This window comes from Lolium rigidum, chromosome 2, assembly GCF_022539505.1.
Source record: "Lolium rigidum isolate FL_2022 chromosome 2, APGP_CSIRO_Lrig_0.1, whole genome shotgun sequence".
NCBI lineage: Eukaryota > Viridiplantae > Streptophyta > Magnoliopsida > Poales > Poaceae > Lolium > Lolium rigidum.
Window position 1 is genome coordinate 20,118,470 of NC_061509.1, and position 17,673 is coordinate 20,136,142.

Consider the following 17,673-nt stretch of genomic DNA (forward strand, 5'->3'; position numbering starts at 1 on the left):
CACATCCCGCACGCTTAAGCGAAGCTCCGCCGGATTTCTCCACCACCACCGACACCACGCCGTCGTGCCGTCGGATTCAAGAGGAGCTACTACTTCCGCTGCCCACCGGAACAGGGAGGTGGACGTCGTCTTCATCAACAACCGAACGTGTGACCGAGTACGGAGGTGCTGCCCGTTCGTGGCGCCGAAGCGATCGTGATCAAGATCTTCTACGCGCTTTTGCAAGCGGCAAGTGAACGTCTACCGCAGCAACAAGAGCCTCATCTTGTAGGCTTTGGAATCTCTTCAAGGGTGAGACTCGATATCCCCTCGTTGCTACCGTCTTCTAGATTGCATCTTGGCTTGGATTGCGTGTTCGCGGTAGGAAATTTTTTGTTTTCTATGCAACGTTATCCTACAACAATTTCCTCCCAACCAAGAGAATGACTATTCTTCAACAATTTATACCAATGCGCCGCTTTACCAGACAGCGAAAAAGAGAATAGCTTCTTCCTCACTTCATCCATAGAGATACCTGCACACTTGAATAACCCGCATAATTCATGCAAAAACAGTAAATGATCTCCGGGATGGACGGTTCCATCCCCTTCATAGCGGTTATCAATAACACGTTCAATAATTTTCATGGGTATCTTGAAAGCAGTACTTGCAGTAGGTGGATTTAAAATATCACAAGCATCATTAGAGTTATCGCATATGGGAGATAAAGCATTATCAGAACAAATTTTCTCCCCTAAGGACGGGAAACTAAAAAGATCACAGAAACTAGCTTCCCCAAGCTTAGACTTATCCATAGCATTAGCAGTGATTGCGTTCATACTAATAATATTGCTACTAGCATGCAATTGAGGCTCCATAGGTTCTTTAATTTTCGCATCACACAATTCATGTCTTAACTTAGGAAATAAATTAAAAAGCTCATAGTTGTATTCCATTATGCCTTACTAGTGTAAACAAGAAACAAAAAGATGCAATTGCGGGATCTAAAGGAAATAGCTTCGAGTACTTACAACGGCGAAAATAGCTTAGTAGCCGAGATCCGGAGTGTGAGTACCTTTTACCTTTCCTCCCCGACAACGGCGCCGGAAAATAGCTTGATGTCTACGGGAGCTTCTATTCTTGTAGACGAGTGTTGGGCCTCCAAGAGCGAGAGGTTTGTAGAACAACAGCAAGTTTCCCTTAAGTGGATCACCCAAGGTTTATCGATCTCGGGGAGGAAGAGGTCAAAGATATCCCTCTCAAGCAACCACCGCAATCACAAAGCAAGAAGTCTCTTGTGTCCCCAACACACCTAATACACTTGTCGGATGTAAAGGTGCACTAGTTCGGCGAAGAGATAGTGAGATGCAAGTAATATGGATGAGTATGAGTGGTAATAGCAATCTGAATAAAATATGGCAGCGAGTAAACATGCAACAAAACGAGTAAACAAACGGAGATTCGATGCTTGGAAGCAAGGCCTAGGGATCCCGCTTTCACTAGTGGACACTCTCAACAATGATCACATAATAGGACTACTCTACACCCTCTTGTTGGATGATGAACACCACTAAGCGTGTAGGATTACACGAATCCTCAATGCCGGAGTTAACAAGCTCCACAATATTCAATGTTCATATTTAAATAACCTTAGAGTGTAAGATAGATCAACACAATCACACCAAGAACTAACATAGCATGCACACTTGTCACCATCACACTATGAAGGAGGCATAGATCACATCAATTCTTATCATAGCAATAGTTAACTTCATAATCTACAAGAGATTACAATCATAACCCACGCCAAGTACTACACGATGCACACACTATCACCATTACACCGTGCAGGAGGAATAGACTACTTTAATAACATCACTAGAGTAGCACATAGATGATATTCAACTAGATCACATAAAGAGAGAGATGAACCACATAGCTACGAGCGGAGCCCTCAGCCCCGGGGGTGAATTACTCCCTCCTCATCATGGAGACGGCGATGGCGGTGAAGATGGCGGTGGAGACGGCGGTGGAGATGACTCCGGGGGCAATTCCCCGTCCCGGCGAGGTGCCGGAACGAGAGACTTCTGTCCCCCAAATTGGAGTTTCGCGATGTGGCGGCGCCACAGGAGTCTTTTTGGAGTTTCGTCAAGAGGTACTCGCGTTTTTAGGTCGAAAGGGCTTAAATAGGCGAAGAGGCGGCGCGGGAGGGGCGACGGGGTGGCCCCACACCGGGCCTGCGCGGCCGGGGTGTAGGCCGTGCGGCCCACATGTGTGGTGGCCCCACGGCTCTCCTCCGACTCCCCTTCGGTGTTCCGGAGCCTCCGGGAAAAATAGGATGTTTGGTCTTCGTTTCGTCGAATTCCGAGAATATTGCCCGAACAGCCTTTACGGAACCAAAAACAGCGAGAAAACGAGGAACCGGCACTGTGGCATCTTGTTAATAGGTTAGTTCCGGAAAACGCATAAAATCATTATAAAGTGCGAGCAAAACATGTAGGTATTGTCATAAAACAAGCATGGAACATCAGAAATTATAGATACGTTGGAGACGTATCAGACCTGAAAAACTACCACAGTCGACGGTTGCGGCCAAGGTCTTTCCAAGTCGGGGATTTGGTCTTACGGCTCAATCAAAAAAGTACTGAAAAGCTCGAGTCACCGTGGCTGGGCCCTTACGTCGTTACGGAAGTAATCGAAGGAGGAGCATACAGGATCAAGGACAAGAAGACAGGGGTTCCCGAAAAAAACCCCTGGAACGTGGCGCAGCTCAGGCGTTTCTACGCCTAGGGATGAAATATAGTCTTCCTTTGTAAAGATACAATGTACTGAAACGCCCGCGAGTTTTCAGACGCACTCTTTTCCTTTTTCGGGGCACCGAGTGGGGCCGGGAAAGGTTTTTAATGAGGCGGGCTCGCGGTGCTACAATATAATAAAGATAGTGGAGATACACATCTTTTTCTTCAATACGCTCAGGGGCTTACACCTCGAAGTTACAATATAGATGAATTTAACAGACACAAATATCTCGCCCTGGTACCAAATACCTCGCCAGATCAAACAGAGTTACAAGATAGCAATCAAAGACAAAACACTCGGGGGCTTATACCCGCACAGATAGTATATTCAATAAAAATTCAGATGCCTTGGTTTACAACCTCGCATAAAAAACAAAGAGAATTACCACCGAAACACTCGGGGGCTTGAGGAAGAAAAATAGAAATATTTCCTAAAACTTTACAATACAGTATCTGTTTACAACTATACAGAATGCCACTTTAAGAGAAAAAGCGACAAGATCAAAGAAAAAGAAAGTCAATTCTGGCTCAGTATATTGTCTATGGTCATCCGCCCAGCATGTGCAGTGCGGGTACTATGTTCAGCATAGTTGCCCCTTACAAAGAATTCAGAGTCCATCCGAAGAAGTTCATCCATCATATCTTCTGCAACAGGGGTCACATGATCATCAATTTTACTGACATCTCTCTTTCTTTTCGCCATCTTGGCTAAGCACTTGGTAACAATCTGGCTCATGTCAAATTTGGGATAGCAGATTTTGATCATCATCATAGCAAACCTGGCACCGGCAGATAGTTGAGCCCGTACAAAGTTATGGATACGAGGAGCATCCCAAAATTTTTCCATTAAACCAAGAAGAGTGTCGGGTGCCTCGTTCCGAGGAAACATTGTCTTATAAACCAAGGACAAGGTCCTGGTACAGAAATCAAGGAAGTCGTGAACCTGACAGGCGCGATCTTGAAACCTGACAATCTGTCGGGTACGTTCTGGAGTGGCCCAAAAAAGAGAACCATGGTCAAGAGAAAGGTTAACAAGGAGATTGGTCCTTGTGTTTACCCTTTCGTCTTCAGCAGAAGCGTCAAGAAAGGAACCTATTTGGCGACAGCATAAGAATCGCAAAACAAAAATAACAATGAAGCAGAAGGAGTCTTGATGTGCAACAGTATACCTGACATATCCGCACTAGCTTCATTCATCAAATCAAGCATACAATTTTCTCGGGTAGTCGCTTTTTCAGCTTCAGAAACAGCGGCTTCCTTAGCAGACTATGGCATCTCGAGCTCGTTGAAGTGCCATTTTTCTCTCTCGGATGATTTTCGAGATTGCTCCATTATCATAAGTGATTGTTTCTTCGAGATCGGAGCTGTTGGCGAAGTTCTTCTAGGTCTTCGTCGAATGTTTATTCGACGAGTCTTCAAATTGCTCGACGGCCACGGGTTTCTTCAAACAGGACGCGGGAAAAGGATCGGAAGGAGGGGTCGCAGTATAGTTGTCAAAAATCAACTGAAAAATAAAGATTCTCGACATCAATCATCAAGCAAAGATAGATTTCCATTAATTCTTCAAATATATACATAGCTGTTACAAAAGAAGGACTCCTAGAGAACTACTGAAGTAGTTGTCGTCAAATCTAGAAAGGCAACAGCGCCAAAAGAGAGTTAAAACTAGAAGCAAAGGCAAGGTGGTCTACTTGACCTCCGACTTCGACGAGCTAGGCGCAGGAGTTGGACCATATCCAAGATAGGCAAGGATCTTCTTCGAGTTAGGCTTGGCAGCCTTAATCAGCGCCTGCCACTTCTTCGTCTCCATCTCCTCTGTGTCGCCAACTTTTGCCCGGTCGACGTCTTCGTCGGCTGTCAGCAACCAAGGCAATTGTACCTTCAACTCCTACTTTTAACCCCTCTTGGCGAAGTTGGAGTCCAAGGTTATCTCGAGAACTGAAGCACTTGGCGAGAGCGACAAAAGTTGCGGGCACTTCTTTCTTCTTGAAAAATTATGGAAAAAGCCGCGACAGCCCAACCTTCGCTTCAGTAAGGCCATCGCGGGCCTCATCACAATGAATTTCAAGAAGAGAAAATGCATCAAGGAGTTGGTCACCTTCGGCACCCTCTAGCTCATACTCTTGACCGGTTCTCCCTGAGCAAAAGTGAAAACAAAAGTTGGCCAAATGAAAAAGGGAAAAAACACGACACAAGGAAACAGCAAGGATCTGAACACTTACTAACAAAACGTCGACATTGCGACTCTAGGCGAGTAAGGATCTCCTGTTCACGCGCAGATTGTTGAGTTATGTTTTCACTCAGAGAAGTTTCTGCGCCGTGAAGTCTTTTTCGGAGTTCTCCGACAGTGGCGGCATCCTCCTTAGCCTTCTTGGCATCTTCTTCAGCTTTCTCGCGAGCCTTTTCGCTTTGCTCTAACCTAGTAGCAAGAGCGTCAACACGCTTGTTGGCCTCCGCAAGATCTCCTGGCAAAATGAACGACAATCAGACATCATGACAAGAAATAATGGTACACATGCCACAGAGGAGGAAAATAAAAGCAATACTTTCCAGCTTTTTGGTATGGTCACGGTACCCGATGAATTGAGTACCGAGACGAATAAATTCCTTCATCAAAGGCTGAAGAGACAACCAAGGGAGACCGGAAGTCAATATAATCAGAATAAATTTGACAACACCTAGCAAAAAATAAAGAGGAGATGGAAGCATTAAAAGGCCTGGAACTTACATCATTCAATGAAGGTGTCGACGAACTACCAGGGAATTGGATAGTTTCCTTGGATGGCTCGACCCTCGCTCTTTTTGGAGAAGAAGCTCGGGGCTTTCAAGCTGGTGGTGGCTGTTCGACGTTTTGTTGAGGAGGCGAAGTTTCGTCCCCATTGGGTCGAGATTCGAAACAACTAAAGTACGGGACGTGCTCGTTCGAGCAGTCGCATCAATAGGTGTATCTTCATCTTCCTCGCCACTACAAAAATAAAGCGCCAAGATAAGAAACATAGGAAAGCATTATCAAAAAATAAACAAGTACATCGCATAAATACTTACGAGCTGATAAGAGCAGCCTCGTAAGGATCAAAGGTTTTCTTTCCAGCATCAAGTGCAGGCCCTTTGCCATGAGCAGCACCGGCTTCGGAGGTGCCGGAATCAACAACGTCCTCCCTTTTTCTCTTATTCTTCGGGGAAGCAGCTGGGAGAGAAGAGCGTGTTGATTCGGTGGCTTCAGTTTCAATCTCTTTTTCAGAGGATGCCGCGGATTTTCAAGAACCTGCGACATCACTCTCAAGGCGAGAAGTACCTTGTGTGTCGTCGGTGAAAACGGCCCGTTCTTCGACATCTCCACCTTCAGGAAGGGGAGGAAGAGGTGATGAAGTGTCATGGTTCTGCACAACATAGAAATGTTTCGACATAGATTCATATCAGTAATAGCAGTTCAAAAACTAGCAGTACCAAAGAGGAAAAAGAAGGAGTCTGTAAATAAACATATGACAAAGATATATCACCTGAGGAAGTGCGTTGGTGGCGCTGAATGGCGTCACACAACAAGTCGAAGGAACGATGTCTTTCTTGTTCAACGACGAGATTTTTCGGACAAGTTTCTCTAAGTCCTTGACTGATAAATCTGTCGACAAGCGATCTATATCTTCGTTGCCAGCATACATCCAAAGGGGATTTTTTCGGGCTTGCAGAGGCTGCACCCTGATCCTAAGGAAGTACGCCGTGATTTGGACACCCGATAATTCTTGTCCTCGGGTGTTTTGGAGTTGATGGATGCGTGTCATCAAGGCCTCCGTCGCCGTTTTTTCTTCGTCGGTAGCCTCTGCGTCCCAGGAACGACGGCGACAAATTTTCTCGGTACCATCAAAAGGAGGGATGTTATCTTCGACAGAGCCATGATTCTCCTCATGAATGTACAACCACTTTTTGTGCCACCCTTGTACTGAGTCTGGGAACTTAACATCAAAGCACTCAACGTCGGGGCGGACGCAGATAACAACGCCACCAATGTTATAAGAAACATTGGCAGAGCCATTACGGCGACAGAAGAAAATGCGTTTCCAAAGAGTCCGGTTAGGGCTGGACTCCCGAGAAAGCCTCGCAAAGCGTGACGAAGATGGAGATATGGAGGATGGAATTGGGAGTAAGGTGGTGAAGTTGCAGTCCATACATGAAAAGCAACCCCCGTAAGAAATTGTGGATGGGGGCAGAAAGACCGCGGATGAGATGATCGACAAAACTAACCCGGTACTCCATTGGAGGGGTTGGATAACTTTCTTCAGTGGGGAGGCGAAGCGCGTCCTGTTTCTTGCTGATCCCTAGTTTCTTCAGCAGGTTGATGTCTTGTGAGGAGATTTTGGATCTCTCCCACTCTGTGTTCGCCAGATCTTCAGTCGCCATCTTCGATTCAGGCGTGCTGTGCCTAGTGAGTCTGCGCGGAGGCATCAACAATGGCGCCGAAGTAAGGTGCGAGTATGGTTGAGCTCAAGAGCTTTGCGGCGCAAAGGAGGATTTGTGACAGAGGAGAACAGAGGTGCGGCGCGAGCGAAAGGACTAGAGGAGGAAGACGACGCCCTTATATAGAGGTGCGATGAACCGTCACGCCGTTGGATTGACAAATTACGCCACAGATGGTGTACACGGGGACAAGGGGTAAACGGTAATTTCATATGGACGAGAAAGTGCAGCAATTACAGTACGTGCGCCAGGAAAAGCGGAGGACATGTGTCCCCCACTTGCGCGACGTGTCAAAATGGTGCGAAATTTCGGCCCACAAGCAAGAGAGAGAGAAAGGCTCTCGTGATTTCCCGATATATTGATCGTGGCTATCGTAAGCAATGATGTCACCTTGACAAGAGAAATTTTCGACAGCAAAAGATTATTGATTATTTCGAGAGCCTTTGATCAAATACAAGTTTTTGCCCAAATGCTCGGGGGCTACTTTGAATCAAATGAAAAGTTTGAGAAAGACAAAATAGATATGGCGTGAGCCTATGATCAAATACAAATTATTTGCTCATAGCCTCGGGGGCTACTCCCATCGGGAGCGCTGTTCGCGCACCCGATAGATTTGAAAAATTATGCGACAGGACAACAATATAGTGACATAAGGCGTGGAGCCTACACTCAAGTACAAGTTCTTCACTGTAGCCTCGGGGGCTACTCCCATCGGGAACGCTGTTCGCGTGCCCGATGAAATTATAAAGAAAAAAAAAGAAGAAGAAAAGAGAGAAAAAAGAAAAAAAAAAGAGAGGAAGTGAGTATATTTCGAGTTATACAAATAACTCTGCATATACTCCCATCGGGAGAGCAATAAAAGTCATCCATTGACTCAATAAAATGTGCTATTCCAACAGCGGAATAAGCACTCGATAATATATTCTCAGAGCGCCAAAGTTGCGAATAAATCTCTGAATGCCGCAAAATTTGCGAAGGTAAGACCCCAGATCCGTTCTGTGCGGCGTGGCGCCGTCTCTGACGTCGGTTTGCTACCTTTTTCCGTATCAACAGATACGAAGAAAAATCCTAACGGACGCGTTAGGTACCCGATAAATATGACTGGGACTCGACAGAATGGTAAGACCTTAAGCGGCACCTGTCGAAGTTTGCACCAGTGACGTGATCTTGAAGTAGGTTTTTGCGGATTGCCACTAGAGCAGTTAACTAGTACCTGACCCATCAGATGAACTAGCCCCAATTACCATTATCCATGTACAATATAGAAACTCGTATGCATAGATATGTGCGAAAATTCAGAGTTGTTGAATAAATATAAAGGTGGAGATTTTCCCTGACTCTGCGATTCAAGCAAAATCTCGGGGGCTACTGACATAGGCATACCCAATGGGCCTGCCGAATATGGTACCCGGGGTTTACTGAAGGCCCATCACCCGAAGAATAAGAAGATTCGGAAGCCCAAGATACTACTAAGGAAAGCTAGAGTTGTAATAGGAGTCATCGTTTGTAATTTTGCGGGATGGGTTGGAAACCCTCCCGGACTCTGTAAAACTTGTGTATTACGAATCCCTCGGCTCCGCCTCCTATATAAGGGGGAGTCGAGGGACAAAGAGAGGATCGAATTTACTGTCAACACAACCCTAGTTCTATATTCGTCGAGTACTTTTCGGCTGAAACCTTCGACATCTACTTGCCCTCTACATCTAACTAAACCCTAGTCTACAATCCGTAGGCATTGACAAGTTAATACCTTGTCAGCTATCGAGGCATGGGTGGCGGTTTTGGTGCCATGGGAGGGGCCATGGGTGGCATGGGTGGAGCCATGGGAGGTGCCATGGGCGACATTGGTGGGTACATGGCACCACCTATGGGCACCATTGTACCTCCAATGGGCAACATGGGTGATGCTTCAACCACTACACGTCATGATGATGGAACCTTAAAGGAGATCTAAGTGAGCAATGCCGAGGATGCTAACAATGGCAACGATTTATGAACTATGCTCTATTGTAGTTGGAACTAATTTGATGCTTTGAACTATGTCTTTGTGTTGAACTGTGTGTCGTTTGTGTGAACCTATGATATCATTTGCACTATGGTATGCTTGAAGTTAATTCGTATGTGATCTGTTTGCAATGTTATAGTTCATATTTTAATTCATATACATGTGTTTTATCTCTCAATTATGCAATGTTTTTGCGGCACCAGTGCCCTAAAATAGGGCAGCTGTTGGAGACGAGTCAAAGACAAATACCCTATAATAGGGCACCTGGTAAAGGCAAAATAGTTTAGGGCACCTAAAAGGCAAAAACAGGTGCCCTAAACGTGTTTTTTTTGCTGCCCTAAGATAGGGCATCTATTAGAGATGCTCTTATCATCCTTGAGAGGTTACTCAAAAAAAGGACTGGCGTGTGCTTGATAGTCTCTTGAATGTCGGATAACATGTTGTTGGTGACACAAAGCAACATAATGTGAGTTGAAGGTGAACATTGAGTAGCAACGAACTAAAATTAAGGTTATGCAAACATCAAGGATCGAGTACTACAATAAGCAAAGGAGTAATGCATAAATTTTGTATTCCATAGTAGCATAAAGAAAAAAGAGGAGAGCGAGCCAGCAACGACGCGTCCAGCTGGCGAGCTTCCTCCTTACGCTTTCCACTTTCCTCCCTCTCTTTTTTTCTAATCCGAATTTCCTATCTCCAGGCTTCACTTGACTCGACCGCTTTCCAGTTATACCCCTGTTGGCACCGTCGAAACTGAGCATGTAGTAACGAGCAGGGGTAAGAGCGTCATTTCACACCAAAACGGCGTGGCTGCTTTCAATTTTCGCCGGCGCGCCCCTCCCTCCTATATACGGTGGGTCCCGCAAGGCCCGTTCCGTAACCGCCTCCGCCATTCGAAAGTTCTAGAAGCAAATCCCCCAAATCCCAAACCCCCTCTCGCCTGAGTCCACCCACATCGGCCGCTGCTCCGGCTGAGCTCCGCGGCGGAGAATGTCCGGCGGCGGAGGGGGACTTCCCGGCGGCGGGGGCGATGACCCTGACGGGCCCTGGTCTACCGTCGGGAAGAAGAAGAAGCCCAGCGGAGGTGGCACTTCGGGCGGAGGCGACGCCAATCGTGGCGGAGGCGGCATCAATCGTGGCGGAGATGGCGCCTACGGCGGAGGCGGCTTCAATCGTGGCGGAGATGGCCAGTACGGCGGAGGCGGCTTCAATCGGGGCGGAGATGGCCAGTACGGCGGAGGCGGCTTCAATCGTGGCGGAGATGGCCAGTACGGCGGAGGCGGCTTCAATCGGGGCGGCAGGAGTGGCGGAGGAGCCCGCTACCACGGCGGAGATGGCTCGCCAAGCAGAGTTCAGGGAGGAGGAGGCCGCGGCGCTGGCCGCGGGTACCAGCACCAGGCGCAGGGACAGCCGCGTCACGACTACGTCCGCCCGCCGTACTCTCCGAGGAGGACCGCGTCCAGGGACATGGCGAGCCCGTCCTCGTCGGGGCCCGTTGGTAAGCACTGCTTCCCGATTTACTCCCGAGCGCTGTGAACTCACTCTGCGCATGCTTCGTTCCTCTGAGACGTTCGAAACACTAGCGGTGATCGGTATCAAGCCATCTAGGGTTTCGTCATGGTTAGTTAATTGCTAGAGCCTGCGCTGTTCGATTTCGCGTGTGCGCGCGCGCGGTTTGATCGAGGCGACGCGCGCGTTTCTGCAGGCGTTCGATGTTGCAGTAGCGCGCGCGGGCTGCTCACGTTGTGGAACCAAGGGCCCGCGGTTGCAATTTCTGTTGGCCGCGTGCTGATTCACAGTAGTGTTCGCATCGGTGTGATCTTAGATTGTTTTTCTTTTCAGATTGCTGTTCACGATTATTTAGTGCCTCGAGTTGCTTGAAGTTTGATATGCTTCGATCTGTTGTAGTATTTGGGATGCCCAAATGTGCTCCAGGTTATGATAAGTTCCCTTTGCTGCATTCCCTGTATTAGAGTTGTTCTTGTTGCAGCTATTGGGAGGAAGATGCGGTGCTGACCTTGCATAGATGCTAAATAAACTTTGAACTGTTATCAGTAAACTCTGTTCCAAAATTCTGAGACGAGAAATGGTTGTTGTTTGAGAGGACGCACATCATATGAGATAAAAGGAAATCCTGTCAGATAGCTAGCATTAGAGGAACCTTGTAGTTTGGTCTCTCACCTTGATGTAGTGCCACTGTACAATCGAGAATTTACATTGGGTTCGACTCCTCTTGGCGATCCGTCAAACATTGAAAGTTGGGGATTGTTATTAATCCTGTGCATATACTGACCTATGTTTGTCATGCTGCTTGCCATCACCTAAGGTTTAGAAACGGTTTAGAAACACATTTGAGGCTAGTATACCTCCTTATATTCCACTCTTCAGATCTGGGCCGTGACAGCCATCATACTAGTAAATTAGTGTAGTGCTTAATTGTTGCCTTGTTGTTTTTTACTGTTTCATGGTTTTGGAGAAGCTTGTCTATTGTAGGTTGACCAATTATTTGACTGCATCGCAATCTACCTCATGTTGCTGCACTGTCGAAATTAGTCACAATGGTTCTTTATTCGTATGAAACTGGGGGTGTGTGGTTCTTTATTCATTTGTTTTTTCTTTTTCTGACATACTTGTTATCTTGCATTTCCTGGTACAATTAGAATGTCATGTGTGAGTGGTCTTGTATTTTGCACGAGTGTTTCCTAAATATTTTTGGTGCAAGTAGCACAACTGTATTTTTGTGCTGGAGTCTAATTACCGGTTTCTGCGTTTTCTCTGGGTGACACCAAATATATTGTAAATTTGATGATGTATAGAGATCAGAAATTTGATTTATTCATATGGCATATCATGATCATCAAATGTAAAATTTGTAAATATCTCTGTCCATTATGTACAAATTTTAACTTTGTGCAGCATGCAATACTTTCTCATTGGAATTGTCCTGATATCAATATACTCAGACTATGAGTAGGTCATACCTGGTATGCATTTTTAAAGATAGCCAGTTTTCTCTTACTTAACAAAATAAATATTTCACATCCACTGTCTGAAAATGACTTCAAAGTTCAGATCTACTCTTTTGGTAAACCTTGTCCTTTTGGAGCCTCCCACTTTCTTATACCACCTGTGATGTCTTATTTTTTTTTGTTCCTGTCATCATCTTTCTCGTAGTTTACTTTTAGTTTCAGAACATCGTTTATGTACTATATCATTTATCAAGAAGACAAGAAAGCATCAGAGTTGTTACTAGTGAGTACCTGTACTCGATTCTTTTTGCGCTTCTCTTTGAAATGTGTTATTTGACAAGTAGGCTTGGCATGCATGGGTCAGTGGAAGTTGCTCCATGCTATGATTTGGAGTCAGCATGGAGAAGAAATATGGGTCTTTTGGGGGTCACCATTTGTATTAGTAAATGTACGAATTAAAATGAACTTCAGTGCAGGGGAATATTTACTATCTGAATTTGGAAAGGATGAGCGATTTCCTCTCCTCATAGCAAAATTTACTTCTGCATTTAAATTTGGGAAATTGTAGTGTCAATTCAAACCGTGAGGGAAACTGCATCTTTTGGTGATCCTCCATTCCCCCTCTCTAGTAGAATGCTATGTTATTGTTTTCCTTATGTAAACCTTCACTGATTCTAACTGCTCTTTGTTCCCCTCTAGGCCGAGCAGTTATCCCCAATGAAGTCAAACTTTTGGTGAACCACTTTAAAATCACATTTGAGGAATCAACTATCTTTCGGTATGAGATCAAGCTGGCTGAAGATTCTGAAAAGCTTGATGAAGATTCTTCTGGGGCTTCAGTCGTGAAGCTCTCCACGGCAGATCTGAAATGTGCAAAGGCTCAACTCTTTAAGATACTAAAGGATCCTCCACACCCATTGGCTGTTGCTTATGATGGAAAGGGTGATCTGTTCACCTTTACCAGACTGCCAGAGAGAGTATACACTGTGAAAGTCGGGTCACGGAACTATAATGCATCAGCAGAGCTTAAGCAGGAGCTGTCGTTAAGCCAGCTAGATCATCAGCCTGTGCCAGCAAATGTCCTGCGGTGCCTTGATGTCATTGTGCGCGAGGCCTCTAGCTTGGACAAGATTATCATTGGGCCAAGATTTTATATGCCAGAGTGGTCTGCAGGGAATGAGACTCCGCGTTATGCTATTACTACCAGTTCTCTCAAAGGGACCAAGCAGACGCTAAAACCCACCAAGCAAGGCATGGTCCAGTGTGTAGACTATTCAGCTATGGAATTTTGCCAACCTGAAACCAGTGTTCTGAATCTCGTGAAGGACTTGCTGAACCGCATTGATGTCAGGGAGCCCTTTGCAGATCTAACCGAGAATGGGCGGAAATATTTGGAGGGCCAGCTTAAAGGCCTCTGTGTTACCTTGAGTTACCAGAAGTCCTCTGTAGGCCGGAAGTACAAGGTTCAAGGCTTGACAGATGAGCGTGCTGAACAGATGACCTTCTTCGATTTCGACGAAGACAAGAGTAGTGAGATTTGGAGCCTTTCTGATTATTATCTGAAGAAGCATGGGAAGGTGATTAGGCATAACAAGCTTCCATGCTTGGTTCTGAACAAGAATCCAGAAAGACCGAATTATGTCCCCATTGAGTTGTGTAATCTTCATGGATGGCAGAAGTATCCCAAGGATCCCAACCAGAAACCACAAAAGCCAGTCTCTGCATCTAAACGGAAAGAGGAGATTCTGCGGATGGTAAAAGCTGGGCCCTGCAGGTAACTGTTTTGAGTTTGGGTGTCATTCTACTATTCGCAAAAGCCTGACCGTCCATTCTTTACTTTCGTTAGTTGGAAGCTTATTTTATCAACATGGTTATTAGTTGCTGCTGGAAAAGTGAATCCATTGCAATTTAATTTGCTAGAAGTTCTAATGCAATAGTTTTCCTTATACGTCTATAATAAAAGTCGAAACTTGTGCTAACATATGCTAATTAAAGAGGAAGTGTGGCTATGTTAGTGGTATATTTTTCAATTCACTGCTCCCTTGTGTAAGTTTTGTTGAAGCTACATTTAGTATTTTCTGGAATTTTGTTTCTTTGGACCGAGGTGATATTTGTCTTTATTTCAAGAAAGGATCTGATGCATATTTTTCCCTCCATCCCATAATATAAGACGTTATTACAACCAGTATGCTCATATATTGGTTTTAATAACATATGATATTATGGGACAGATGGAGTAGAGAATTAGCAAGATGAACTCATTTTTATTAGCAGCTACTAAGTATCATTTTACTAACAGAGGTAACCGAGGCAAGCAGTTCAACATTACACTGGTGAAAGAAATGACAGAAGTCATGGGCAAGGTCCTTCCTGCCCCCATGCTAAAACTCGGCGACTCCTCCAAATTCAGAATTGGCTCCCCTAACTGCCAGTGGAACCTTCGTGGTCGCACAATATCTGAAGGCAAGAGACTCCGGAACTGGGGCATTTTGGATTTCAGCGCTCAAGAATCGCGCCCCAGGAAGGAAGCGCTTGATGTGAAAATGTTCACTAGCTACATCGTCAGCAAGTGCTGTGAACTTGGCATTGAGATGCATGAGGAACCATGCTTTAAGCTTCCATCAAAAATGTCAGTGCTATCAGATCCAAGCCAACTGTTGGAGGAGCTCAGGCAAGCAGAACAGGCTGATGAGCTGCAGCTCCTCTTCTGCCCGATGTCCGAGCAGCATCCTGGTTACAAGACACTGAAACTGATCTGCGAGACGCAGCTGGGGATCAAGACCCAGTGCTTGTTGAGCCACCACGCAAACAAACACCAGGACCAGTACATGTCAAACCTTGCTCTGAAGATCAACAGCAAGCTCGGTGGAAGCAACGTTCAGCTCTCTGACAAGTTCCCACGGGTGGCTGGCACGCCTTTTATGTTCATCGGCGCGGATGTGAACCATCCATCCCCAGGAGACAAAGAGAGTGAGTCCATAGCAGCTGTTGTCGCCTCCATGGACGCTAGCGCCAGCAAGTATGTGTCGAGAATCCGTGCACAGAAACAGGGCTGTGAGATGATCGCGGAGCTTGATGTAATGTGTGGTGAGCTCATTGAAGTCTTCAAGAACAGGAACAACGGCGTCAAGCCAGAGAAGATCATTTACTTCCGCGATGGTGTGAGCGACGAGCAGTTGAATATGGTCCTCCAGAAAGAAGTGGATCCCATGAGGAAAAAGTTCGAGCAGGACGGCTACTTGCCGACGATTACAGTGATCGTGGCCAAGAAGCGGCACAGCACACGGCTGTTCCCGTTCCCCAGCACACACAAGGAGCAACAGACGAATAGCGGCAACGTGCTCCCTGGAACGGTTGTCGATGCCGAGGTGGTCGACAAGCCGGATGAGGACTTCTTCCTCTGCAGCCACGAGGGGCTGCATGGGACGAGCCGGCCGACCCACTACTACATGCTGTGGAACGAGCACGGCTTTCAGCCTGTCGACATGCAGAAGCTTGTCTACAGCCTCTGCTTCATGTTCGCTCGCTGCACCAAGCCGGTGTCGCTGACGACGCCCGTAAAGTATGCCGACCTCGCGGCCTACCGCGGCAGGGACTACTACATGGCGTCCCAGGCCCAGAAGGCTGGGCCATCGTCCTCGGCCTCTGTGAATGCTTCTGTGTTACCGGAGATGCACGCGGCTGTCAGGGACAGCATGTTCTTCATCTGATGGCGCCGTGGAGCTTGGTAAGCTTCAACTCCGCGCACCGCTTCTTGTTCTAACTGCATACAAGTGTTGCAGCCTTTGTCACCTCTCTTACAGCCTGTTATCTGTGTAAATTCTCATCAAATTGGCTCTTACAAACTCGTTCTGCCTAAACACTCTTGTGCACAGTTGACGAGATACTGCTGCTTGTTACTGTAATCAACAAAAGAATTAGTTCCAGTATTCATTCTTTTTCTGTTTTGGCATACTTCACAGTTACAAACCCGTTCTGGTAAAACACCCTTTTGTACTTTCTGTTACTGGAGTAGTGCTGCTTGGTACTGGTTGCTGTAAATCAACAAAAGAACTAGTTCCAGTATTCCTTCTTTTCTGTTTTGTCATACTTCACATTTACAAACTCGTTCTGGTGAATCACCCTTTTGTACAGTCTGTTACTGGAGGTACTGCTGCTTGTTACTGGTTACTGTAAATCAACAAAGAACTAGGTCCAGTCTTGTTTTCTTTTTGATTTTTCACACTCCCTCCTTTTCAAAAAAAAGGTGCTCAAAGTTGAGCAGCTTTATTTTGAATCGGAGGGAGTACTTGACTATTCGAGCAAATGTAATGAGGGCACATGTGAGATTTCCAAAATGTTGGAGAGTTGGGAGTCTTGGGAAAGGATATAAAGATTTCTTATGAAAAAAATAGTACCCACATAGGTGGGTATATATTTGAATATAGTACTACATGGAAACATTATTGCCAATAGATGAAGAAATTATTACCAAGCTATATAAATAAACAAATTTGCAAAATCCACAGAAGACTAGTGTGTTAACTAATTTGTTGCGTAAACACTCAATGGCTCGGTCGTCTCCACGTAGGCAAATGTCCCACTTGGATAGTAAGCGTAGCCGAATATTTTGTTGGTGACCTTGTGATGTTGGTGAGGTTTAACCCGCAGCACGCCACTAGACAGAGATGGGCTTTTTTGCGCGTGTAGTGCGCATACAAGGAATTCTCTTGCGTGAGCACATAGTTGCCGTAGACGAAGTGTGGGTGCGGGATCTGTTGGCGGAGGGTGTACCAGCGGCTCCACCACCGTCTCTTGCCCAGAACCCACACCACAGTGGTCATTAAAACGTCTCCCTGGCCGACGACGATGCCCAGCCGCCCGTGCACCTCCGTAAGGGGGTAGTAAGAATCCCTTTTTGGTCTCGGGGGCAACCGGAAGGAGGTGACGCGCTCATGCTCCAGATCAAATGACACCACCCTCGCTGCGGAGCCGTCCGTTGTCCAGTATGTCGTGCCGTCAACGCTGATGACACCGGCGGACAGGAGGCACATCGCATCAGGACCGGCCGGGACCTCCCGCCACGATGCCTCCCCCAGCGTGAGCACTTGCACGGAGTCGAACTCGCAGCGCTCGCGGTCGCGGAAGCTGCTGGGGACGTGCACCACCTTGTACTTGCCGGAAATCGGGTGGTACGCAAAGGTGTAGGCCCGGTTCCAGTGCCGATACACCCACCAGTTCGAGTCGTCCAACAGGCCGTCGCACGGCAGCGGCAGCGGCAGTGGCGGGACAGGCAGGGCCTCGCCGGTGGCCGGGTTCACCAGGGTGATAGCGCCACCAGGCCGCTTCGTGTTGTCGCAGAGGCAGAGCAGGCCGTTGCACGTAGCCACCAGCTGCAGGCCGCTGTAGTTGCCGCGGAATCCGTCGTCCGGCCGCCTCCACAGCTCAGTGCAGCTCCCCGTCGACGACGGCGAGAGGTCGTCCACCACAT

General features: G+C 46.7%; 1 protein-coding gene across 1 annotated transcript; it reads left to right on the forward strand.

Moving 5' to 3' along the window:
* Positions 1-10,224: 10,224 nt before the first annotated feature.
* LOC124689307 (protein argonaute 2-like) lies at positions 10,225-15,913 on the forward strand. The gene is made up of 5 exons (XM_047222858.1): positions 10,225-10,732; positions 12,903-13,977; positions 14,503-15,173; positions 15,224-15,228; positions 15,431-15,913. The coding sequence occupies exons 1-5, from the start codon at positions 10,225-10,227 to the stop codon at positions 15,911-15,913; spliced, it is 2,742 nt and encodes a 913-aa protein (XP_047078814.1).
* The last annotated feature ends 1,760 nt before the right edge of the window (positions 15,914-17,673 follow it).

Coding starts and splice junctions, on each gene's coding strand:
- LOC124689307 (XM_047222858.1), top strand. CDS start 10,225: ATGTCCGGCGGCGGAGGGGGACTTCCCGGCGGCGGGGGCGATGACCCT. Junction 10,733..12,902: donor GTCCTCGTCGGGGCCCGTTG/GTAAGCACTGCT, acceptor GTTCCCCTCTAG/GCCGAGCAGTTATCCCCAAT. Junction 13,978..14,502: donor GTAAAAGCTGGGCCCTGCAG/GTAACTGTTTTG, acceptor TTTTACTAACAG/AGGTAACCGAGGCAAGCAGT.